Below are 24,956 nucleotides of genomic sequence, written 5' to 3' on the forward strand. Positions count from 1 at the left end.
ATAAGGCTGGCAGGAAGGAAGTGAACGGGGGGAAGAGAAAGGAAAGGAAAGGAAGGAGCCAAAGGCTGTACATCCCTGCTGGCTGGAGAAGCTAGCTGTCCCCCAGGTTGCTGGTTTGGAGCAGACTGTAAATAGAAGGTGGTGGGAGCTGACACTGAAAATAAAAAGCACTGGTGATTGCACTCAGAAGGGGTCTCTGGCTGATTTGTTGCGAGGGCAAGCAAAGGCCTCATTACACTGCCTCCACCAGCTCCAGCTAAACCCCAGTCACGCCCTGGGATGAAGATATTGATGCCTGCTATCACACACCTCCCTTCCCCTCCTCCCCCCTGCTTTACGTTTTCCTAGCCCTCTTTTTCCTTTTGTCTAAGGACCATATGCTCTGCAACACTGCTGTAAGCCTGTAACCAAAAACACAGCTAAAAGCAATGCCCTGAACAGACCTGCGCTGGGACAAGTTGCCAGGTGCAGAAGTGGCTGATCAGACCACATGCACCCTCGTTGCTGGAGAAACCCGGGTTCAGCAAGTCAGAGCCAGCCCCAGAGGCAGAAGCTGCATTTTCTCTTTGTGGTTTCTTCCCCTTTTCATGTGCTTGTCTTGCTTTCTTTTGTAGGAAAAAGGGATTGAACTTTAACAGCAGTGGCAGCTCCAGCCCATTCCAACTCATGGCTTCTCTTTTCCTCAAAGAGAACAGCTAGTACCATCTTTACTTCTACCTCAGTCTCAGACAGGGGGAGGGGGTGGAGCTTCCTGCCAAAGGCTCTACAGCTCAAAGGGGGAGGGAGTGGGGGTAGGAGAAGAAATAGTGTTACAATGAAAGCCCCACTTAATTTCATATTTCCAGTACTTTAATTGGGTTTCCTTCTTTTTCTAGATCTTTACTGAAATGCTGCCTCGTTTGTAATGGTGCATTTGCCATGGTATTAGCAGGCCGAGGCGTCTGCTCACCTAGGCCCAAACCAACATTAAGAGTTTTAAACAGGAACAGTGGCAGGGTCACGTTAACCCGTGGGACTCTCTGGGCCCGTGTAGTCCATCAAAATCAATACGACAACCCCCACAGCTCAGAATTTCACAGGGGTCAGGCTGAACCGCTGCCCACCCTCCCCCAGGCTCCTCCCACCACACACTTCTCTCACCTTGGAGTAGATGGTGACGTTGATCCAGGCTAGCCGGCGACTCAGGTGGTTGAGTTTCTCTGAGAAAACCTTCTGGCTTTTCACCAGCTCCTCGTATATGTCCCTCCTCTGAAAGAAGTACAGCGGGCGTGAAGAGTCCCTCCCTGACCAGACAGGCACGGTGCAGAGCAGAATGGACAGGACACAAGAGGTCCCCCCTTCTATGGTTCGCAAGGGAGGACAGGCAAGAGCCAGAGGGGCCGGAGTCCAGCTAAGAGGCATCCATGCGAACGCTGGGGGAGTGGAAGCCTGAAGCAGAGCGATTCCCAGGTGGGATCGATCGCTGCCCTGACCAGCAAGAACCCCAGGACCAGGAACCTTGGCCAGGAATTAGCCCCTAGGTATCCAAGTGCTTTCAAATCACCTGCTGTAAGAGGCAGCCTTTGGTAGGACTCGTCAGATGGAGTTACCCTCCACCTGCAGGAGCCCTGAGCCAGAAACTGTTCTGGGCATTTCCTGTCTGGTTTCTTGGTAGCACCATCTGTCAGGTGTCCTTCCCCTAAGCCCCACTACTGCATACGGCGGTGCCCAGACCCAAAGTGGGTGGGGCGTCTATGCCACGGGCTGGGTTTGGAGGGTTATTTTATTCAATACTCTTGGGGATAGAAACTCTACACCCTGTAACAGACCAGTCTGGTCCACCTGTCCCATGAGGCAGGCTCCTCAGCCTGTGAACCCCAGAGGTAAATGGAGAGCAACACCCGTGCTTTTGTTCCCCCTGGCCTGCTGCTGGGGCCTGCACTCTAGAGAAGCAGCAACTGAACCGCACAGTGCACGTGCTCCTCCTCCCTGCCAGCCTCCTCGCAACCCCTGGCTTGAGCTATCCTCTGGCAGAGATGGCAGAGCCCTTTGCCCCAGGGCTCTGCAAAGGCTACAAAGATGGAAGCTGTGGGGGCTACTGGAGGGACTCCTTACCCTCTTTGGACATCGGCTAATCTTCTCCTCTGTGTCCTTCAGTGCCAAGGCATATTCGTTCACATCATCAGACACACCCACCATCTGAAAGACAAGTGGGGAATGGTGATGCCAGCACAGAGCTTTTCCAGCATGGTTAAGAGCAGCCGGACCCCAGAAAGCAGCAAACCGGCCAGCATCGCAACACTCCTGTCCCCTGGCTGGGCTGCTCTCTGCAGGTCAGGGGGTCGGAAGGCTGGAGCTGCAGTGATTTGCTCTCACTGCAGATACAGGAGCAATTCCTCCTCACCAAAACCAGCCACTTGCTCACACATAGCAAAGGCTAAAGGACCAAAAGCAAGACCTATGCTAGCTTGTAACCCGCTATGCTATGCTAGCAGTGAGCCCTTCTCTGTCCTGGATTGAACTTGGTGGACTGAGCAGAGACGTCCAGATCCCAACATGCCCTGGGCTGCTCAGGTGAACAGCCATCTGGTCCAGCATCCCTGTGCTCTAGGCCCCAGCATGCTGCTGTTACTCAGCTCCCACTCTCCAGGAAAGGAATTCAGCCCTACCTCTAACCTGTGTGTATAGCCACAACAGCGGGGGGAAAGAGGTGGGGGGCTGGAGATCACGGACTAAGCTGCAATCTCCAGTGACACCGAAGCGTAACAAATGCAGTTTGGGACAGGATCTGCAGTCCCTACTTGAGACACAGGGTCCCCTCCTGCCAGAGCCATCACCCCAGGATGAGTGGAACAAAAAAAGAAACAGGGTTGTGCCACAAACAGATATGCACACTGGCCAAGGTGGCCCTCTCTCTCTGGTGGCTCGATAGGCACAAGGGAGCTGGCTCATTGCAAGGACCCACAGGTGCTGGCCCGAGTGCGGGGCAGCACGACAAGGGCTGTGACCTCCTCCCCTATGGGTTCTGCTCACCTTACCAAGCTGCTGGTGGACGCTGAGGTTGTACATCATCACTATTCCATCCAGGATCTCCAGAAGGGAGTTCTCAGTGATTGACTGTTCCGGCTCCTCAGGGGGTCTCCCCAGTAACAGACCCTCATTTCCATGGCTGCCTTCTACTGCAACCCAGCCCCAAGACAGAAGAGAATTCTCAGCAGTGTCGCTGGCAGTACGAGGCCTGCACGCCTCCTAACCAATGCATCACCCCCAGTGTGCAGTATTCTCAGGGACCATGACCACTGCACAGCTCCCTCCCACCCCATGCCTTTCCCCAGCTATTGTTCCCTCTCTACGAGCCTGGTGGGGGCCTCACACAAAGGGGCTGAGCTGGCTTTCAGAGGGTTAGCAGTGCTCCTGTCTGACGTGCTACTGCAGTCCGGCCCGCGCACAGTCCCTATCCTCCCCAGGCCAAGGAGGGAAGCACCTGGCAAACACACATTGAGCAGAACGGTGTGAGCCTCCTACCTTTCCCGCTGCATGCTGGGAAAGGGCTGGACACAACTGGGGCATTCTGGGCACTGCCAGGCAAACGAGCAAAACCCAGCAGCCTCTGCCAAAATCAGAGTGAGGCCAAGATCATCAAGGATGGGCAGGGTAGGGAACTCAGACCCAGGTTCTCTGTTATGCACCACTAGTCCGCAATGCCAAGTGCCACTGACTACAGACTTGGGCCCCACCACCTCGGCTCTAACCTGCCCCCATGTGAGCCCCCCAGGCCCACTGCTTGGCCTGCTCCTGCCCATGCACTGCAGCAGCCGGGGCTGAGTCCTCAGCCACTGGGCTCGCCTCCTCACCTTTGGGTAGGCAACTGGACTGACTGATTTTTAAAGAAAATGCAGGCGCTTTGATAACCTGCTTCAGGAGAGACTGCCCGCGCAGGGATCAGCGCTGCCGTGACAGCACTCAGATGCACTCCTGGCTCTCCCACAGCTCCTGTGAGCAGGACCATGCCCAGGTCATTGCCAGCCCCCAGCACCTCCTGGCTTTGAGCATCACACACTGAGCTAGCTCACTGGCTAAACGACAACTCCTCAATCAGACAGCGAGCAATTGCTGTGGCCCTTTCTCAGCTAGGCTCAGGACTGATCCATTTCCCGGGGACTGGCTGGGCCTTTTCCTTTGCCTGCTTCTCCCACCCCTAACTGACACCTTGACAAGCATACAGTAGGAACTACTCACTGTCATCCTCTGTCCGCTGCTCCACACTCAGCGTGCGTGCTTTCATCTTCTCCAGGGTGCCCAGGGGCCGCCGGGGGTTCATCAGGCTGACAGCCGCTGTACTGAGGAAGCGGTTGGCACGGCCCAGGGTGGGTGAGCTGAGCCAACTGGGCCTGGCAAGGGCACCACCAATGGCCAGTGCTGCAACTGGGCGCTGAGACACAGAAGGTCAGAAATGTGAGCAGCTCCATTCGTTAGGCTGCCCACTGACTCCGAGCCCTTTATCTCCAAGGGTCGCAACTGTGCCAGCCCAGAATTTCCCTGGCTTCCTAGGGCTAATGTGACAGACCCCAGCTTGCTCCCTCCCTCCCTGCCACAGCTGGGCTGGCTGTGCAGGACCAACAGGACGCAGCACCCCATTCTGGCCAGACAGGGAGCAGAGCTGTGCAGAGATGGGAACGCCTTTACAGGTACTTCTCTGATGGCAGCAGCACTTGAACACTGGACACCGGAAGCCACCAGGCTCACTCAGCAGTCCCCTCTCTTCCCCATCATGTGGCTTCTCTAGCTGCTGCTGGGGGCACAGGCCTACTGGACCCACCTGGGCTGTGGAGGTTGCGGTCTCCTCATCTTCGTCCAGGTCGTCCATGGTCACAGCCTGCAGCTCCGCAGGGTCAATCAGAATATTTGCTTTCAAAGCCAGGTCATCTGTGTGAAAGGAGCCATGGGATCAGGATTCATTGTGGGCCCACTCCCTTGGAGCACGGAATGGCACATGGCCAGCCCCAGGGAGTGGAGGGGGAAGACACTGACGCTGTCCCGGTGAAGTCACAGTTCTCTGGTCCCTTTGCTCTCCTCACCCCTGCCCTCTCACATGTGAGCCTACGCTCTTCTCCACTACTCCCTAGCTGGCCTAGCACAGTCCAAGTCTGCTACACCAGAAGCAGGACCGGTGCTGTCGTCACACATCCCTGGCACAACCCCACAATGGCAACTCTGCATAACTGGAAACAGCCCTGGCTCTGCCCATTGCAGCACCCCCGTGAGAGGCCATGGGCAGGCTCCAGGGCACTCCTGGGAGATGGAGCAGTGCCTCCAGCTGGGGCACACACCAGGGCACTGTTCTGCCCCATCTAACCTGGGTAAGATCCTGTCCATTACTGCAACGCTGCCTACACAGCGAGATCCCAGCGCCCCCATTCCAGCTCCCCGGGTGGCACCTGTGCCCCACGCTGTACAGACAGCCATGGGAAAGCCAGACAGCTAAACCAAGGTAATAGTACTGCCAGCCTGGCACTCAGGTAAGGCCACGCTGTGGGTCCACATCCCTCCGCTGCTGCCCAGATTTCACAGCAGGGCAATGCCCACCACTGCTGAGCATGAAGTGAACTGTCCCTTGGCACGGTAAGCTCCCTTGTGCTGACAGGGTAAGTGCCAGGGGTGCTCAGGGATCATTGGTAATGGGGCTAGAGTCCAGACCTCCACCAGCAAGCCCTTCCTCCCTCCACTGGCTCCAGTGCCCTTCCCCTCCTCCCCAATCCTGGAATCCCTTGCTCTCCCCTTTGAGTCCCCCTCCATCTTCCCTTCCCCAGAGTCTCCCTCACCCCTCCTTCAGGTTGTCCCTACACCCTAATGGCTCCCACCCCCTTCCATCCTTCAGTTTGTTAGCCACCAGTCCCTCTAACATGGGCGTGGCCCCCTTCACGGGGCTACTGTTGTCCCCCCTCCCCCTGCCCCCAAACCTCTCTAGCAATCAATCTTCACATCAACCCCTTACAAGGAAGGGCACCATTTAAAATAACGCAGTAGGGAAGGGAAGCATGCAAGGCAGCTAGAGCCAAATGACACAGCAGACTCCTCCTAGGTGCCTAGATTCCCAGGCCACTAGGGACCATTTTGCTCACCTAGTCTGACCCCTGGTAGAGCACAGGCCAGAGACCAGCCCCACAAGCATTCCTGCAGCAGAGCTTTTAGAGAAACAGCCAATCCAGAGTTAAAAATTGTTAGAGATGATGGAGAATCCACCATGCCCCTGGGTAAGTTGTTCCAATAGTTAATCATCCTCACCGTTAAAAATGTAGGCCTGATTCCCAGTCTGAATTTGTCTAACTTCAGCTTCCAGCCATTGGATTGTGTTAGACCTGTCTCTGCTAGACTGCAGAGCCTATTGTTAAATATTTGTTCCCCATGCAAGTACTGATAGACTGTGATCAAGTCAACCTTTAACCTTCTCTCTGTTAAGTTAAATAGATTGAGCTCCTGGAGTCTCCCACTAGAAGGCAGGTTTTCCAATCCTTTCATCATTCTTGTGACTCTTCTCTGACCCCTCTCCAATTTATCCACATCCTTCTTGAATTGTGGACACCAGAACTGGACGCAGGATTCCAGCAGTGGTTGCCCAGTGCCAAATCCAGAAGTAAAATAACCTCTCTGTTCCTACTGAGATTCCCATTTATGCATCCCAGGATCTCATTAGCTTTTTTGGCCACAGAGTCAGACTGGGAGCTCCTGTTCACCTGATTATCCACCCTGATTATCAACAAAGATTTTTCAGAGTCACTGCTTCCCAGAAGAGCGTCCCCCAGCCTGTACATACAGCCTACATTCTTACATGAGCCTACGTTCTCAGACACATACATTTACATTGAGCCATATTAAAACACATCTTATTTGCCTGAGCCGTTTATCAAGCAATCCAGACTGCTCTGTACCGGTGACCTGTCCTCTTCATTATTTACCACTCCCCCAATTTTTGTGTTATGTGCAAAAGTATTATTAATGATTTTATGTCTTCTTCCATGTCATTGATAAAAATGTTAAATAGCATAGGGCCAAGAACAGACCCTTGTAGGATCCCACTGGAAACACACTGGGTCAACGATGGTTCCCCATTTGCATTTATATTTTGAGACCTATCAGTTAGCTAGTTTTTATATCCATTTAAGGTGTGCCAAGCTAATTTTATATCATTGTAATTTTTTTTAAATTAAAATGACTTATGGTACCAAGTCAAACATCTTACTGAAGTATATTACACCAACACTAGTAAATTTATCAACCAAACTCATAATCTCATCAAAGAGAGAGATTTTACATTCCTTAAACTCACACAGATTTGTATTAATTATATTACCCTCCTTTAATTCTTTATTAACTGAGTCCTGTATAAGCTGCTCCAGTCTCTTGCCAGGGATTGATGTCAGATTGACAGGCCCACAATTAGTCAGGTCATTCCATTTATCCTTTTTGAAAATTGGCACATTGGCTTTCTTTCACTCTTCTAGAACTTCCCCAGTGCCCTAAGACTTAACTGAAAATCAACATTAATGGTCCAGCAGGCTTCTCATCCAGCTCTTTTAAAAACTCTTGAATGCAAGTTATTTGGACCCACTGATTTGCAAATGTCTGTTTATGTATCCCGGGATCTATTTAACATCCTCCCAAGATACCAGTGGAATAGAAAGTGTTCTCATCACCCTATGAGACTGCATCATCTGTTTTTCCCCAAATACAGATCAGAAACATTTATTGAACACGTGTGCCTTTTCTGCATTATTATTGATGGTAATCTGTGCAACAGACAGCCCTCTCCTTGTAGTCAGGACGCCAGCCCTTCCCTCCTCACGTGCCCAGAAACCAACCCCTTCCTACTGCAGTTAAAGGACAAGGAGATGCCCATTACTCCCTAAACTACCACAAACTGCATCGCCCTCAACCTCCTCCTTGCCCTTCCCCCCGATTTAGACCAAGGTCTCTGAAGAGCAGGACTCCACACCATGCCAGTAAAGTGAAGCAATCCGACCCAGCACTCACCTTTCAGAGTCTTCTTGAGATGAGACAGGAGTCCACCGAGTCGCTGCAGGTCAAAGTAATCCACCTTTCCATTATAGAAGAGCTGAGGAGGAACATATGCCTCTGGCGGAAAGGGGACAAAGATTTATGGTGAGTGTCCCAGGCTGTGGCCCAGCTAACATGAAAAGACAGAGAGCACGGAGCACTGGCCCCAGCCTGGGGAGCCAGACAGCCCTGCAGATTTTACTCTGGCAGATTTTACTGCCCCGCAGATTTTACTCTGATTTTAGACCACTCTGGCAGAGGTGGTTTCCAGAGCGGAGCACACACCACACGAGCACAGAGACAGGGCACTCAGAGCCCTGACTGGCCACACACTGCTCCCCCACAGCTCCCTTGTCCTTGAAAGCCTGCTCACTGCATGAGCAGGGCAGGTCTCCACCCAGTTCCTAGCAACACACTCCAGCCACTGAGCCACACAGTGAGGTACACCTGACCAATTCCAGGCTGGACAGAGCTCGGCGGTGGGGCTAAGACGGAATAGCAGAAGGTGGCAGGCCAGGACTGAGGGGGAATAGATGATGCTGGGATAGTGTGTGTAAGAGTAGCTAGCACAGGCCCCGCTGGCCAGATAGTGCTGTTCATCCTGCACTTCAGGGCTCTGACAAGCCCATCCACTCCCGTTAGAGGGCTGGTCTGTGTGGGGAACCTGAGTGGCAGAGCTATGGAAGCATGTCCTCAGAGGGGCCATTCTGAAACAGTGAGCGTGCATGGCAGAGTTACCTGGCTGGAGCACTATCCCGCATTAGCGATGCCAGTCACCTTCCCAGTGCTGCCAAGCCCCAAGTGCAGTGGTATGGTTCGGTATGCCATACCAGTAGGATATTTATAGCTGATATTGTGTACCAGAAAGACACAGGAGGAACCCACTCTCAGCCCCGCCCCCTGCCCTTCTATGGAACGGCGTCTCCTCCATCTGTATAGCAGCCCTGCCAGAGGACAGGGCTGGGGGCGGTACAGCTGCCAGAGGAGCTGCCAGCGTTCTGCTCCTTTCCCTGCTGGCCTCCAGCCCTGCCCCCCACCCCCGCCCTGTCCTGTCCTCTGGCAGGGCTGCTGTACAGACCCCATGCAGGAGGACTCAGGAGACGCAGCTGCATGGAAGGGCTGGGGCAGTACAGCAGCCATGCTGGAGGAGCTGCCAGTGGGGGGCTGCCCAGCAGCCCCACCTTCTGCTCCTTTCACCGCTGCGGTTCCAGAGAGCCCTGATCCCCCGGGAATCACAGCAGCGAAAGGAAAACACTGGCAGCTCCTCCGGCACGGCTGTACCACCCCCAGCCCTTCCATGCAGGTGCATCGCCTGAGTTCTCCTGCCTGGGGTCTGTACAGCAGAAGTCTCTGGCGCAGCGGGAGGAGAACAGAGCCGCCCGCCGCCGCCCCGCCCCCCCCCCGCAGGTAACATGGGATGGATGTGGATCATGGGGAGGGGATGAGGACAGCATGGGGGTCCTGGGCTGGGGGTGGGGCAGGGAGGAGTCACATGGGTCCTGTGGGGCAGTCACCTGTCCCTCCCATAAGTGCAGCATACCAGCAAGAAATGATTTCTACTTGCATCACTGCCCAAGTGTAAAGGTTCCCAGGCTGCAGGGTCATGAAAGGTCACTGCTCCTGAACCAAGCTCAAGTGTCCAGCCTCCTGGAGAATGGCAAATAGGCCCCATCCTGTTCCCACCCCCAGTGTAGTGGGGCCTCCATGACAACGCCGCCCTGCTGCTGATTGCTGGAGCATGGAGAGGCCTTACCCTCACTGCTCAAGGCTGCAGGAGCCTTGGCCTTGTGCCCGTCCCAGTAGCAGCGCAAGGTGGAGATGAGTCGATGCAGGAAGCAGACCATGTATTCTGGCGGGCACAGTACAGTCAGGTTCTGGAGGGGGTGGCAGAGAGGACAGTGAGGGAGGGTCACACTTGGCAGTCCCTTCTGGCACTTTCTGCTCCCAGCCCCACTCTGTGCACTCCGCTGTCTTGCAGACCGCATGGAGCATTGGCCGCAGAGCCCAGCCCCAGCACACAGCGCCTCCTCAGAAGGCAACAGCCTCTTACACAGTACCCTTCCCCATGGCATCGCAAAATCGAGTGCTGGGCCAGCCTACTAGCAAACATTTGAACGCCAGCTGGGTACTCTCAGTGGCAGAGAAGGCAAGCTGCTAAATAACGTAACTATGCAGTGGGGAAGGGCACAAATACCTAGCACAGAGCTAGCTGTGACCACTAGCATCACGGAGACCTTCAACAGTAGCAAGTGAAGCAGGCTGCCAGTTGGGGTTCCCTGGCGCCAGGGCTGTACTGGCTTGCTCCCAAATAGCTGTGGAGCAGCTCCACCACCGACGGCAGCGAGAAAGCACTAACCCTAGCACCCCGGATAGTCACTGACATCTTGTCCCTGGAGATGCTCTGACCAGGGTTAAGCACCAGTGCTCCATCTACATTAGTGTCCCCCACAGCTACTGTAGTGGGACTGCACTGGGGCCAGTGCAGCCATGAGATCGGAGAGGAAGGCTGGGGCAGACACAGGCTGTGTCCCAGGATGACAATTCCTCCTAGGTGCTGAGCCTATGAGGGTATCACAAACAAACTCTTGCAGGAACCAGTCAGCTTTGTATCACTGACAGCAGCACAAGTCCCTTCACTGACCCTCGAGTGGGTCCAGCCTGGGAAGTTGAGGACAGTAGCAGCATCACAGCAGGGCCATGAGCACCTCCAGCTCTCACCATGCTGTCTGCCTTCCGACACCACCACCCCAACAGACCCAACATGCCCCTAACAGCGTGTTGCTCTCAGTGCCTGGGTGAGGGCAGGGTCATATTCTCCCTGTGAGGTGCTAGCAATGGGGTCCCTAAAGGGATGAGAGCCTTGGCTGGGAGAGGGGTTAAAACATTTGGCTTCTCCCTCCCCGCTGCCTGCCTCAACCCCAGCACCTGTCCCTCCCCAGTGCACACTGCGTGCACAAGCCACACTCCTGAGGACAGCACGCCCGGCTGCTACAGGGGGAAGAGCTGAGTCCCCTGGGTTCTATCCCCTGGACAGTCACTGCGCAAATCCTTCCCTGTGACAGGAGGGCCCAGTGCAGCCATGCAGCCAGCTCACACTGGTGCAGGGCAGGGCTGCCCAGTCCAGAGGTACTAGAGAAGAACAATGGCCCGTTGCAGCAGTGCTGGCGCCACAACTTACCCCTCGGTTGCTGGCATTTTCCTGAAGGAACCTGCGGAATTTGTTCAGGAAGATGTATCTGGAGGCTTCCCCCTGCCAGGAGAAAGAGCAGGCATGGTGCTTACCCAGCTGTGAGAATCCCCTGTGCTCTCCTCTCTGCTTTGGGACTCCGGCTCACCTGGCCCAAAATTCACCCCCAGAAGCTCCTTGAGAATCAAGTGCCACACAGGCCTTGGCATGACCCTCTGCACAAGGGCCAGTTTCACCTCTGGGGACATTTCAAGTCTTCCCGTGTTAGTTTGCATGCCCAATGCACTCCACTTCTCCCTCCCAGCTCCCCTTCTGGCCTGCACCGAGGCAGACCAAGCTATTCCCACTGTAGACATGCATCCCACACCACTGGCATGCATAGCAATGTCCTGAGAACAACACTTGGTCTCTCCTCTTGGAGCCAGCGACCTATGGACAGCCATGTTCTGTTGCCATTTGGACAGCGATTTAACCAGCACCGCTAAGTAACCTGGGAGTGAGTCTTAGCAGGGCCAGTGCCCACCCCACCTTCCTGCCAATATCAGCGCCTCCTGATGTGAGTGTGGGTTTGTCAGTAGGACCCCGCTGGGATCTGCCAGTGTGCCCAGTTAGTGTGAACACAGTATGCAGTGCACATGCGCAGGAGCTTTAAGAGGCCACATACCCACAGGGTGCGGGCTAACATTTCACTAGAATCCCAAAGAGGAAGGAAATTCAGAGCGAGGGAAGAGCTGAAGAGCTCTGGTTTCTGTGTTGGACACCAAGGGCCAAAGCAGGTGACTCTCAGAATGAGCAGATGCAGTTCAGAGATCCTCCCCTCCCCCTTAACACAGAGTCCAAGGCACAAGGAGCAATGCAGCCTGCTGCACAGATCAACACAGAGAGCTGCCCTCTCCAAGGCAGCCTTTCCACATTCAAGACTGGGGGGTGCTTGGTACTGCATGGCAGAGGTGTGGCACCCTGGCTCACAGCCAGGTGCCCACACAGCCCTGGGGAAAGGCTGAGCAGCTCTGCCTTGAAAGCCCTGCAGTCCATGGATGCCACATTAGAGGGGCCCACGAGGTGTTTCCATTCTACTTACCCCTCCTCGGTCTTTGTTGTTCAGAAGCAGCTTCAGGATCTGAACCTGGAGTTCCTCCACCACTGAGAAAGTGACACACAAGTCAGCCATCAGAGGAAGTGCCCTGAAAGCTCGGAGCCCATTCACCCCCATACCATGGGCAGAGATTGCCTGAGACTGCTCCCCAGCAGTCAGGAAGGCATGCTCAGGCCAGCATGGGACCATGTCCATGGCTGCTGGGCCCTCTCGGCCTGGCCCCCCAGCTCCCACTGCGCGGCCATGGGAACGCTGAGCAGCTCCGCACACATGGGCCCGCAACTGGCTTCTGGCTGCCAAGGGCACTTGAAGGCAGCTCAGATACCTGTCCTGTGACAGTGTGAGTGCATTTCACCACAGCTCTACAAGGCGCTGGTCCCCCAGCAGCAACCCCCTCACAGACCTTCAATGCGTTTTTTGAGCCGCTGGCAGCCTCTGTCGTATGCCCGCCGGCGCAGCCTCTCCTCGGCACTCTCCTCCTTTACCTCCTTGCTCTCTTTGCCCTGGGGTGAGCGGGTGGGAATTGGTTGACAATTAACCCCAGCCCAGGACAAGCACACCAAGCCCAGCACCACAGAGGGACAGCGGCCCTTCCCCACCAGGGAGAGCGACTGGCCTGACAACTGGCTGCCAAGCTAGGAGCCCTCCCTGCAGTGTCACAGGTCCCTCAGGGGACATGGGAGCCAGAAAGGAGCCACACTGCCCAGAGCGACTCCCCTGCCACAGCACCTGACCTCTGAGGGGTGGAGAGCAACTAGACAATCACGCAGAATTGCAATGGCAACTTGGGAAGGAAGCCCTGCCCCCTACCCTCCTGCAAGGCATACCTGCCTGCACCGCGCAGCAGCACGCAACCCAGGTCAGACCGTGATGGATGGCAGTGGAGGGGCTGGGAGCTCTTGGCGCACAGAGGACGCAGCACAGATCTGCCAGTTCTTATGTGAGCACAGCCTGGGGGTTTCCCCTGCCTACCCAGCCAGTGGGCTGCACCCCAAAGTGTCAAGGGGTCAGCGAGCGAACAGGGCTGCCACCCCCTGCAGTCCTCTCCAACGTTCTTCAGACACTGAACTAGGTGCCTACAAGCAGCTGCCAGCCCCACAGCTCAATGCTGCTGAGTCACACTGGGCTGGGAGAAGGAAGCAGTAGCTGCCTTGTTAGAGCCCTGCTTTTAGTGCCTTGTCCCAGCTCTGTCTTCCCCCCGGTGCCCACGAAACACCAATCCTTCCCCAGGAGTCCCCAAGCCTCATCTCCCCCTGCACCCACTCTCAGGAACAGCCCCGAACCCAACCCCCCGCCCCCAACCCCTCACAGTACAAGATCCCTCAGGTCAACCCCAACCCCCAACACACACCTTCCTAAAAGCAATTCTCCATTCCCCAAACCAATTAAAGTCAGTCACTCAAGCCACCCCCCACCCCTGAAACCAACCAAAGTGGGAAGCAAGGAGGGGAGCCCCCAAGCCCTATTGGGCGCTCCATTTCCTGGGAGCCTCAGCTGCCCCTCCCCACTGAAGGCTCTAGGGCTCAGCTCCTGCTCTCTCCCTCCCCCCTTCCTGTCACTGGAGCTACAGCTTGAAGGCTGCTTCACTCCTTTGCCCCGCCTGGAAACAAAATAAGGAGCTATCAGGGAGTTTTTCAACACACCCCTCCACTCCCTGGCCTCGGAGTGTCCCACTACACCAGCCTCGGCCCCCCAGGTGCCCCACGCACAACACTAGTTAATCTCTCTCTCTCCAGCTCAAGGTGCTTTTGACACATCATCCACATATCAGACTCATCCAAGCCCACCCCACTTCACCCCAGCAGACAGACACCCCACCCAGCTTGTCCCCAGCAGCTGGGGACAGCAGCCCAGTCACTGTGAGCTATTTTAACCTCCATAGAGAACGCCCTGCCAGCATCCCACTGGGGCTCCTGTTCAAGCGCCTCTGTCAATCGCAGCTGCACGCCAGGCAGAGAGAGAGAGCTCTCGGAGCTAACAGTCCCCAGTCCCTACATGGAAGCCAGTCAGCAATCAGTGTAGCTCCTTGGCACAGGGTCACAGCAAGGTACTCACTGCCCTTCACCCCAGAGACAACAGGGGCTAGTGGGCAGTGCTGGATCTTCCTGCCCAAACCTCCCCCTCCTCCTGCACATCACTTAGGCCCGTAACCAAGTCGCTCGCTGACTCCACCCTCTCACTGGACTCAGCATTCAGACCGTGTGCAAGCCCTGATGCTTCCTCTCCACCCTCAGCCACACCCAGGGTATTGCTCCTTGGTGCTGCCACCTCCTCCTGGCCGGCTCTGGCACCTCACTCCCCTGGGCTCCACGCAGAGCAGGCAGCTCAGTCACCTTCCCAGCTCACTGCTCTGCCCCCTCAGCCCTTCTGAGCCCTGCACGCCTCATTCACCTCAGCATCCGACACAGCACACCACCTCCCTAGCAGTGTACAGGGGCATCAACCTGCCTCCACCCACCAACATCCCCAGACTTCATCACCCATCTGTCAGCTCCTCCCACGCCTCACAGACCCCCCAGAAGAGCCCAGCCAGCCACTGCTTTTACCCCCTCAAAACCACACCTTCTGTGTCTCCATCCCGCTGTGGTGCTGCAAGAACCGGCCTGGGGGTGTCACTCAGAAGGGGTTGTGCTGTGACTCTCCCTCGCTCCCCTCCCCCCAACCTGGTTAGATCTTTCAAATAAAGGCCCAACTACAAACTGGACCATCCCTACCATGCCCAAGTGACTCAGGCAACTCCCAGCCCCAGGCTCATCTGTGCCTGGCAGACTGAGCTCTCCAGACAGGGACCGTGTCTGTACAGCGCTGGCAAAATGGGCCCTGAGGTGCTGCCAGAACGTAACTCTCAATAACAGTTGAACAACCTGGGACCCAGAAACTGGGTTCTATCCCCCAGGTCTGCCATGCTGTCACTAGGCCAGTCCCTGGCTCTGTCAAATGGGAGGATACCAACCTTCAGTGTCAAGTGCTCTGATCCATGGAGGAGGATGTCTACCCATCATTCTGACTCTGCACCCTTGGACACCACACTCCAGCAGTCTGGTCTGGAGGGGACAGAGGTCCCCACATAAAAAGAAATGGCCACAACCTCCTGATCAAACACAGCTGAAAACCCATCCCGGTCAGCACAGCTACCTGGCTATCTAACCCAGCCTCAAAGCACAAGCGTGTCCCAGAAGGAAGCAGCTATGCCTTTCCCAGCCTGCCACCATCACGCCTGGCATATTGTTGCACACCTCTTTGGTGAAGCGGTTTGGCCACCAGGTGGTGGGGATGAGCTCCTGCAGGCCAGCCTCCTCCACACGCAGGGGGCTCTTGATGTAGAAGAATACCACCGAGCGGAGCACGTCAAAGCTGTGCAGGAGTTAAGGGACAAGCCCAGCAGCCCAGCACACAGGAGGTCAGCCATACAAAGAGCCACAGGGGAGGGAAAAGAAACCCCACCACTAAGATGGGGTTAGAGGTTAGGCACCTTTCCAAACAAACTCTTGAATCCATCTTCATGAGGTGCTTGGAAACTGGGGGGATCCCACCAAAACGGACAGGCTGGGTGCCTGGGGGGGGCTGATTGCTGTGAAAGCTGCTTTGGTGAATTCTCTGTTGTTTCACTCCAGGAGTCAGCCAAAGGATATGGAGTGAGGGATTTGCACAGAGAAGCTGGGCACAGAACAGGAGAAAGAACCCACAGTCTAGGGAGTTCCCCTCCCTTCTTCAAAAGGGAGGTTCCATGGAGAATGGTACCAGCCATTCCTGCAGGTACAAGAGGCCCCCAGAACATGGGGCACCCAGGGAGAGAAAACTGACTGCATCTTCTAAGGGGTATGTCGGAATGGGAGTAAATGCAAAGGATACAGGACATTATTGAGCAGATATTTCCTGGACTTCTCGTGCTTCAGGACTGCAATGGTGAGCCGGAGGTAGTGGATCTGGGGAGAGAGGTAGAACAGAGTCAACAGGAAAAGCTATATCTCAGGGAAGCGACCAGGGTTCAGTTACCAATACAAGTACAGCCGGAACAAAGAGCTGCCATGTTTCAAGTCAGCAATTCAAGAGACAGACTGACAGCTCTCTTGAGTCTATTTGGCTTAACAGAGACACGGTTCAGGGATGACTTGGGAAACATATTTAACAATATGTTCTTCAATCTAGACAGGAAAGGTAAGATCTAGTGACTGGAGGTTGAAGCTAGATAAATTCAGACCGGAAATAAAGAGTAAATTTTTAACATTGAGGGTAATTACCATTGGAACAATTTACCAAGGGCCGTGCTGGATTTTCTATCACTGGCAATTTTTGAATCAAAAGGGGAAGTTACTTACCTGTAACGGGAGGTTTTTTGAGATGGATGGTCCCTGTCTGTATTCCACTGAGGGCAATGCGCATCTCGAAGAACCCCTAGTTACAAGTAACCTCCCATTCTTCAAGTATTGGTCCCTACTGTATTCAACTGAGGGGGATTAACAAGCAGTATGTAGGTAGGAGGAGGGTGCAAGGAAGATGATGGAATTGTTGAATGGAGGGCCGCCATGCCGAAAGAGGCATCCGTCGCAGAATCATGTACTATGGCAGACAGAGAAGAAAAGGCGGGTACCAAACTCCACATGACTGCCTTACATATATCTGTGACGAGGCACGTCTTGGAGCGCTGCAGCACCTAATGCCTGCACTCTTGTGAAATGGGCCCCATCCCACCCGCTGGGGACCGTCCCAATAATTGATAAGAGAGCGTAATGCACCCTGAGACCCACTTCGAGAGTCTCTGGCACGACACAGCCTCCTCTTCAATTCTCTCTGATATGGCAACAAATAGTCTGGGAGACTTCTGGAATGGCTTTGTCCTTCGCAGGTAAATGGCCAGGGCCCTACGTAAATCGAGGGAGTGGAGGAGTCATTCTGCACTGGAGGCGTGTGGTTTGGTTGAGGTGGAAATGGAAAACCAGCCTTGGTAGGAACCTGAAATGCAGGCACAGCGAGACCTTGTCCTTACGGAATGTGCTGAAAGTGGGGTTTGCCAGCATAGCCCCGCACCCCAATTCATTAACCCTCCTTGCAGAGATAATGGTGATCAGAAAGACAACTTCCATAAAAAGAAGAGAAAGGGGGCAGGAGGCCAAAGGTTCAAAGAGGAAGTTCATTAATGATGGGAGGACTAAATTGAGGAGCAACAGCCTGGATGGGTGGGTATTTGCATACAAGGCCCTTCCAGAACCTGGCAGTTAAGGGGTGGGTGAAGACAGAATGTCCATCCATGGGAGGGTAGAAGGCACTAATGGCTGCTACATGCATTTTGATGGACTTGAGAATGAGCACCGAGGTCTTTAGAGAGAGCAGATAGTCTAATAGCATGAGGATGCCCATAGACTCTGGTGCAAGACCTCTATGTTGGGCCCAGGTAATGAAACGAGCCCATTTGGCCTGATAGGACTGCCTTGTGGACTCCTTTCTGCTATTGGACAGAATTTCTCAGACTGCCTGCAAGCATTTCTGTGTTACCGGAGACATCCATCCAAATACCATGCTGTCACGTGGAGTGCCCTCGGATCAGGGTGTCTGAGTCTGCAGTTGCGTTGTGTGAGTAGTTGCAGGAATATTGGGAGTGGGAGTGCTGGACACTTTGACATGCGGAGAAGACGAGGAAACCAGAACTGGTGAGGCCAATATGGGGTGATCAGGATGACCATCACCCCCTCCCGTCTGAGACTGTGTAGAATGCGTGGCAGGAGCAACAATGGAAGGAAGGCATAGTTGATCTGGTCTGACCAGTTGATGATCAGGGTGTCCTCCTGCAGGTGGGTGCTGAGTCCTCCTCTCGAACAATACTGAATGCACTTGGTATTGGTGTGAGATGCAAAGAGGTCTCTGACGGGTTCCCCAGTGGCCAAAGATGTCTGTGACTATCACATTGTATAAACTCCCATTCGTGGTCAGTCGCAAAGTTCCTGCTGAGAGCATTGGCAAGTACATTCTGGGTTCCTGGTAGATAGGCTGCCAACAGGAGCATATGATGTGAAATGCATCATTTCCAGAGGCTTACACACACAGTGCTGGGGACGGTGCGCCTCCTTGCTTGTTTATGTAGTAAACCTCAGTGGCGTTGTCTGATATAAGAACAGATAGCTGTTAAGGACACGTGGGATGCCTTGTGTACCATACAAAGTTCCAAGATGTTGATGTGCACCCTGGTTTCCTGAACAGTCCAAGTGCCTTGCGTCATGTGGTATCCCATGTGGGCACCCCAGCCTTCGAGCGACACATCTGTTATAATTGTAACGCTTGGCAAGGACAGAAGAAAGAGCATTCTGGAGCAAACATGGAATGGGTTTGTCCACCATCAGAGGGAAGAGAGCACTTCCAGTGGAACTGTGAGGGTAGTATCCCTGGACTGGTGCATGGGGGAGTAGACTCCCTGTAGCCAGAGCTGGAGACAGCGGAACCACAGATGAGTGAAGGGAATGACATATGTGTACACTGCCATCTGACGGAGGAGGGAAAGGCAAGTTCCGGCTGATATCGAAGGGCTGGAGGTCACTAAGGTGATCAGGTTCAGTAAGCCCAGGAACCTGCCTTTAGGCAGATAAGCACATGCGGAGGTCACATCGATGCGTGATCCTATGAATTCTAGGGATTGTTGATTTTTCGACGTGGATGCTCACTTCTAGGGAGGAGAAGCTGGGACACTGATGCTCTAGTTTCTGTTCTGAACCTCCCCGTCAGCAGCCAATTGTCTAGGTAAGGGAAGACAAGGATTCCTCGTGGTCAGAGGTAAGCTGCTAACACAGAGAAAACCTTTCTGAAGGCTCAGGAGGAAATGATAAGTCCAAATGGGCGAACTCTATGGTAAATGGTAAATTAACCATTTACAACCAATTGTCTAGGTCAATGGGAGCCATCAAGATTCTAAACCACCATTAATGGCCCACACTTTGCATAATTACAATAGGACCTCAGTTATACTTCATATTTCTAGTTTCAGATACAAGAATGATACATGCATACAAATAGGAGGAATATATTAAGTAGTTTATAACCTTTGTTATACCTTACAAGAGACTTTTGCATAAAGCATATTCCAGTTACATCATATTCACATATTTCCATATAACATACGGAGTGCAACATCACACTTGGAATTTAGCATGATCCTGTGCTCATGGCCATATCCATGCTTGGGCCACACCATGGGCGCATTCAGCCTACAGCATGGACAAGCCCCTGTCCAGAGAAAGCAGCAGCACAGCCCTGGCAGGCAAAACACCCTCTCCCCCTTCTACTCAATGAAGGACAGGATGGAATGGGTTACCTAGGGAAATGGTAGAATCTCCATCCTTAGAGGTTTTTAAGGCCCGGCTTGACAAAGCCCTGGCTGGGATGATTTAGTTGGTGTTGGTCCTGCTTTGAGCAGGGGGTTGGACTAGATGACCTCCTGAAGTCTCTTCCAACCCTAATCTTCCATGTGTCTATGGTGATACAGGAGAATCCTCCCATGCCAAACAAGACAGTTCCTAAGCCAAATATTGGGGCCACAAGCCCCTATATGGCCAACCTGGTTAATCCTGGGTACCACCACTGCAACATCAGGGAGTCGGGTACCAGTGGCTCCTGGACTGAGGTAAGCGAGGGAATTGTCACAGTCCCATCTGTAGCCAATGATTTTATTTGATTGTGTGCTGTGTGATGTTAGGATTATAGAAGTATAAGATTGATCAGTAGTTAGAAGGGATAAATATGTATTAGGTATCTAAGTAAGGAGGGCTGAAATGCAAGACCTACAGGCGGAGGCCTGTAAGATTTTAGCATAGCCATTTTAGGCCTTAGAGTTAAGAAATGCTTGACATAAGTGACCAAAGAGTAACCCGATGCCATAAAATTACAGGAATAGATGTGCCAAGAGGTGATATTGTGAAAAATTAGCCTTAAGAGTAATTTTAGATCACAAAATGCTCTAGAGGCACATTTTTCCCCTTAATCACAGGATACAGGTTGAGAATCAATGTTAATAAGAATAAAGGGAACTATATACAACTTACAGAAAATGGGGTACGATATTCTGAGGGGGACACAATATAAATAAGGAAAAAGAGGGTTGACACTTTCATGCACATGCGCAAGGTATGAGATATAGTCAGAATCACATCATAAAAGAGGGTGTCCAAATTGGGAAAAATTGAGCTCCCTATGGGAAAACTCCAGCAGGAATCATCCCTCTACTGATGCTCAATCAATGAGAAACCCACCAGACCCTAACACTGTCTAGGAGGATGTGAGTAGGACTGTAGCTATAATTTGTGCATGGATATATTTAGGATTTATATATGCTTGAATAGCCATAACTTTGCTGGTAACTATAAAAAGCTGATAAAAGATATTGGACATTGTTCTTGTGACTGTACGGGTTACTTTCCTTGGTCTTCATATATTCCTAGAAGCTCTAGATCTAAAACAAGTGGCAGAGGTAACTCTGTTGAACTTGAGCCACCAGAACAGAACCGACAGTGGTGTCATACATCACTAAATTTACTTTGAATAACATAAAAGGCTACACGTCGAAACCATCCGATAGTCATGCTTTCAGAACAGAAGCAGCAGGCCATGCGTAATGTCCAGATCCTCAGACTCGGAGGGAGAATCAGAATTTCGCACCAATAGTAGTGCCAAAGGAGCTAACAGAATGGGGTGTGTTACATGACCACTAACAGAAGGTGGCAGATCCGATGCACAGGATGGAGCTCCCTTGGTAGAGTACCAGAGAGCGTAGAGATGTCATGCTTTCCAGGGTGAACAGTTCATGAGGCCCAGGGGCATCTCCAAGTCTCCCCAGAGGCAGGAGTACCAGGTCTATGGATGGGACTGGAGCTGGTAACAGGCCCTGTCTCAGGATCAGCATCACTGGAACCGATGCCAGGGTGTGGGGGGTCTATAACTGGTACCGGTGGATCTGGTGAACAATGCAGTCTTTGGTCGGTCTTGTGGGCCTTGGAGCACAGTGCTCCCCCTTGGCCGGAACTCATGGATGGCAGGGTCTTTCTTAGATCTGGAGGGAGATTTACTGCCATACTTATGTGCATGCTTCCATGATTCACGGCTAGGCCCCACTGCGGAGTCAGCAATATTGGTACCAGTGACGTTGGATTGGGGCTCCATGGTAAGAAGTACACTCATGGATTATTCAGGCTGGTGTATGACGGGGGGAAGGATGCTGGGGGGCTTGTTCCCCAGCCAGGATCCAACTGCGGCCCTGTGGCAACCTCCATGAGGTGCTTAAGGCGAAGGGCTCTGCCTTCCCATGTGCGGTAGGCCATGGTGGCCTGGCCATGGTGTGGGCGTCCCCCAAACAGTACAGACAGTGTTGGTACTCATCATTCAGGGACAACAAACAAGGGTAGGAAGTGCAGACTTTGAATCATGGCCTCTCAGTCATAATCCAATACCCAGACCCGGGTGCTGGGTGGGGAGGATCATTTGGCAGCAGAGTCCAAAGTGGTGTCCCAAAAGAAAATTACTACCGAAAACCCTGGAACATCCTGACTTCATTCAGTACCCAGATGCAGATGCTGGAGGCGGGGGGGTGCGCGGGATTGGGCAGAAAACCGCTGGAGTAGCATCCCCCATCCTTAGCCCTACAAAACTTCGAGAAACAAAACTACTACAGGTTTCAGAGTAGCAGCCGTGTTAGTCTGTATCCGCAAAAAGAAAAGGAGTACTTGTGGCACCTTAGAGACTAACAAATTTATTTGAGCATAAGCTTTCATGAGCTACAGCTCACTTCATCAGATGCATGCAGTGGAAAATACAGTGGGGAGATTTTATACACAAAGAGAACATGAAACAATGGATGCTACCATACACACTGTAATGAGAGTGATCAGGTAAGGTGAGCTATTACCAGGAGGAGAGAAGAAAAAAAAAAAAAAAAACCTTTTGTAGTGATAATCAAGGTGGGCCATTTCCAGCAGTTGACAAGAATGTGTGAGGAACAGTGGGGGGGGAGGGGGGGGATAAATATGGGGAAATAGTTTTACTTTGTGTAATGATACATCAACTCCCCGTCTTTATTCAAGCCTAAATTAATGGTGTCCAGTTTGCAAATTAATTCCAATTTAGCAGGCTCTCATTGGAGTCTGTTTTTGAAGGTTTTTTTTGAAGAATTGCCACTTTTAGGTCTGTAATCGAGTGACCAGAGAGATTGAAGCGTTCTCCAACTGGTTTTTGAATGTTATTGACGTCCAATTGTCCGTAATTCTTGACGTCCAATTTGTGTCCATTTATTCTTTTACGTAGAGACTGTCCAGTTTGGCCAATGTACATGGCAGAGGGGCATTGCTGGCACATGATGGCATACATCACATTGGTAGATGTGCAGGTGAACGAGCCTCTGATAGTGTGGCTGATGTGATTAGGCCCTATGATGGTGTCCCCTGAATAGATATGTGGACACAGTTGGCAATGGGCTTTGTTGCAAGGATAGGTTCCTGGGTTAGTGTTTTTGTTGTGTGGTGGCTGGTGAGTATTTGCTTCAGGTTGGGGGGGCTGTCTGTAAGCAAAGACTGGCCTGTCTCCCAAAATCTGTGAGAGTGAGGGATCATCCTTCAGGATAGGTTGTAGATTGCTGATGCTGCGCTGGAGAGGTTTGAGTTGGGGCCTGAAGGTGACGGCTAGTGGCTTTCTGTTACTTTCTTTGTTGGGCCTGTCCTGTAGTAGGCGACTTCTGGGTATGCTTCTGGCTCTGTCAATCTGTTTCTTTACTTCAGCAGGTGGGTATTGTAGTTGTAAGAACACTTGATAGAAATCTTGTAGTTGTTTGTCTCTGTCTGAGGGGTTGGAGCAAATGCGGTTGTATCGAAGAACTTGGCTGTAGACAATGGATCGTGTGGTGTGGTCTGGATGAAAGCTGAAGGCATGTAGGTAAGTATAGTGGTCAGTAGGTTTCTGGTGTAGGGTGGTGTTTATATGACCATAGCTTATTAGCACTGTAGTGTCCAGGAAGTGGATCTCTTGTGTGGACTGGTCCAGGCTGAGGTTGATAGCGGGATGGAAATGGTTGAAATCATGGTGGAATTCCTCCAAGGGCTTCTTTTCCATGGTCCAGATGATGAAGATGGCATCAATGTAGTGCAAGCAGAGTAGGGGGCATTAGGGGACGAGAGTTGAGGAAGCGTTGTTCTAAGTCAGCCATAAAAATGTTGGCATACTGTGCGGCCATGCGGGTACCATAGCAGTGCCGCTGATTTGAAGGTATACATTGTCCTCAAATGTGAAACAGTTATGGGTGAGGACAAAGTCAAAGTTCAGCCGCCAGGTTTACCGTGACATTATCGGGGATAGTGTTCCTGACAGCTTGTAGTCCATCTTTGTGTGGAATGTTGGTGTTGAGCGCTTCTACATCCATAGTGGCCAGGATGGTGTTATCAGGAATGTCACCGATGGATTGTAGTTTCCTCAGGAAGTCAGTGGTGTCTCGAAGACAGCTGGGAGTGCTGGTAGCGTAGGGCCTGAGGAGGGAGTCTACATAGCCAGACAATCCTGCTGTCAGGGTGCCAATGCCTGAGATGATGGGGCGCCCAGGATTTCCAGGTTTATGGATCTTAGGTAGCAGACAGAATACCCCTGGTTAGGGTTCTAGGGGTGTGTCTGTATGGATTTGTTCTTGTGCTTTTTTAGGGAGTTTCCTGAGCAGATGGTGTCATTTCTTTTGGTAACCCTCAGTGCGATCAGAGGGCAATAGCTTGTAGAATGTGGTGTTGGAGAGCTGCCTAGCAGCCTCTTGTTCATATTCCGACCTATTCATGATGACAACAGCACCTCCTTTGTCAGCCTTTTTGATTATGATGTCAGAGTTGTTTCTGAGGCTGTGGATGGCATTGTGTTCTGCACGGCTGAGGTTACGGGGCAAGTGATGCTGCTTTTCCACAATTTCAGCCTGTGCACGTCGGCGGAAGCACTCTATGTAGAAGTCCAGTCTGTTGTTTCGACCTTCAGGAGGAGTCCATCCAGAATCCTTCTTTTTGTAGTGTTGGTAAGAAGGTCTCTGTGGTTTAGTATGTTGTTCAGAGATGTTTTGGAAATATTCCTTGAGTCGGAGACGTCGAAAATAGGATTCTATGTCACCACAGAACTGTATCATGTTTGTGGGGGGTGGAGGGGCAGAAGGAGAGGCCCCGAGATAGCCCAGCAGAAGAATCTGTCCTAAGAGTATAGCTGGATAGATTAACATTATTGCTGGGTGGGTTAAGGGAACCACTGTTGTGGCCCCTTGTGGCATGTAGTAGTTTAGTTAGTTTTGTGTCCTTTTTCTTTTGTAGAGAAGCAAAGTGTGTGTTGTAAATGGCTTGTCTAGTTTTTGTAAAGTCCAGCCACGAGGAAGTTTGTGTGGAAGGTTGGTTTTTTATGAGAGTATCCAGTTTTGAGAGCTCATTCCTAATCTTTCCCTGTTTGCTGTATAGGATGTTGATTACAACCTTAAAATTCCTAAATAAAGAATAAAAACAATTTTCCAGGAAATGCGTCACCAAGGACGAGAAGACAGCAGAGACTCCAACTCAGACTATGCGGCAGTAAGAAGAAACTGAAGATGCAGTCAGTCCACCCCGCCCTTTATTGCCTTGGGCAAAACCACGAGGCAACACAGAGACACATGCGTGA

General features: G+C 52.5%; 1 protein-coding gene across 10 annotated transcripts in view; it reads right to left on the reverse strand.

The window, feature by feature from the left end:
• Positions 1 to 24,956, reverse strand: part of RNF123 (ring finger protein 123) — a 157,421-nt gene that overhangs the window by 72,982 nt on the left and 59,483 nt on the right. For all 10 annotated transcript variants that reach the window (XM_078853752.1, XM_078853754.1, XM_073352674.2 and 7 more), the window contains 12 exons: positions 16,170 to 16,243; positions 15,554 to 15,671; positions 12,721 to 12,820; positions 12,303 to 12,364; positions 11,213 to 11,284; positions 9,788 to 9,908; positions 8,011 to 8,112; positions 4,799 to 4,905; positions 4,219 to 4,411; positions 3,013 to 3,158; positions 2,095 to 2,178; positions 1,141 to 1,248 (listed from right to left, as the gene is read on the reverse strand). In XM_078853752.1, coding sequence (XP_078709878.1) covers positions 1,141 to 1,248; positions 2,095 to 2,178; positions 3,013 to 3,158; positions 4,219 to 4,411; positions 4,799 to 4,905; positions 8,011 to 8,112; positions 9,788 to 9,908; positions 11,213 to 11,284; positions 12,303 to 12,364; positions 12,721 to 12,820; positions 15,554 to 15,671; positions 16,170 to 16,243 — 1,287 coding nt within the window. The remainder of the gene's footprint in view (positions 1 to 1,140; positions 1,249 to 2,094; positions 2,179 to 3,012; positions 3,159 to 4,218; positions 4,412 to 4,798; positions 4,906 to 8,010; positions 8,113 to 9,787; positions 9,909 to 11,212; positions 11,285 to 12,302; positions 12,365 to 12,720; positions 12,821 to 15,553; positions 15,672 to 16,169; positions 16,244 to 24,956) is intronic.

This window comes from Lepidochelys kempii, chromosome 7 (genome assembly GCF_965140285.1).
Source record: "Lepidochelys kempii isolate rLepKem1 chromosome 7, rLepKem1.hap1, whole genome shotgun sequence".
NCBI classification, from domain to species: Eukaryota; Metazoa; Chordata; order Testudines; family Cheloniidae; genus Lepidochelys; species Lepidochelys kempii.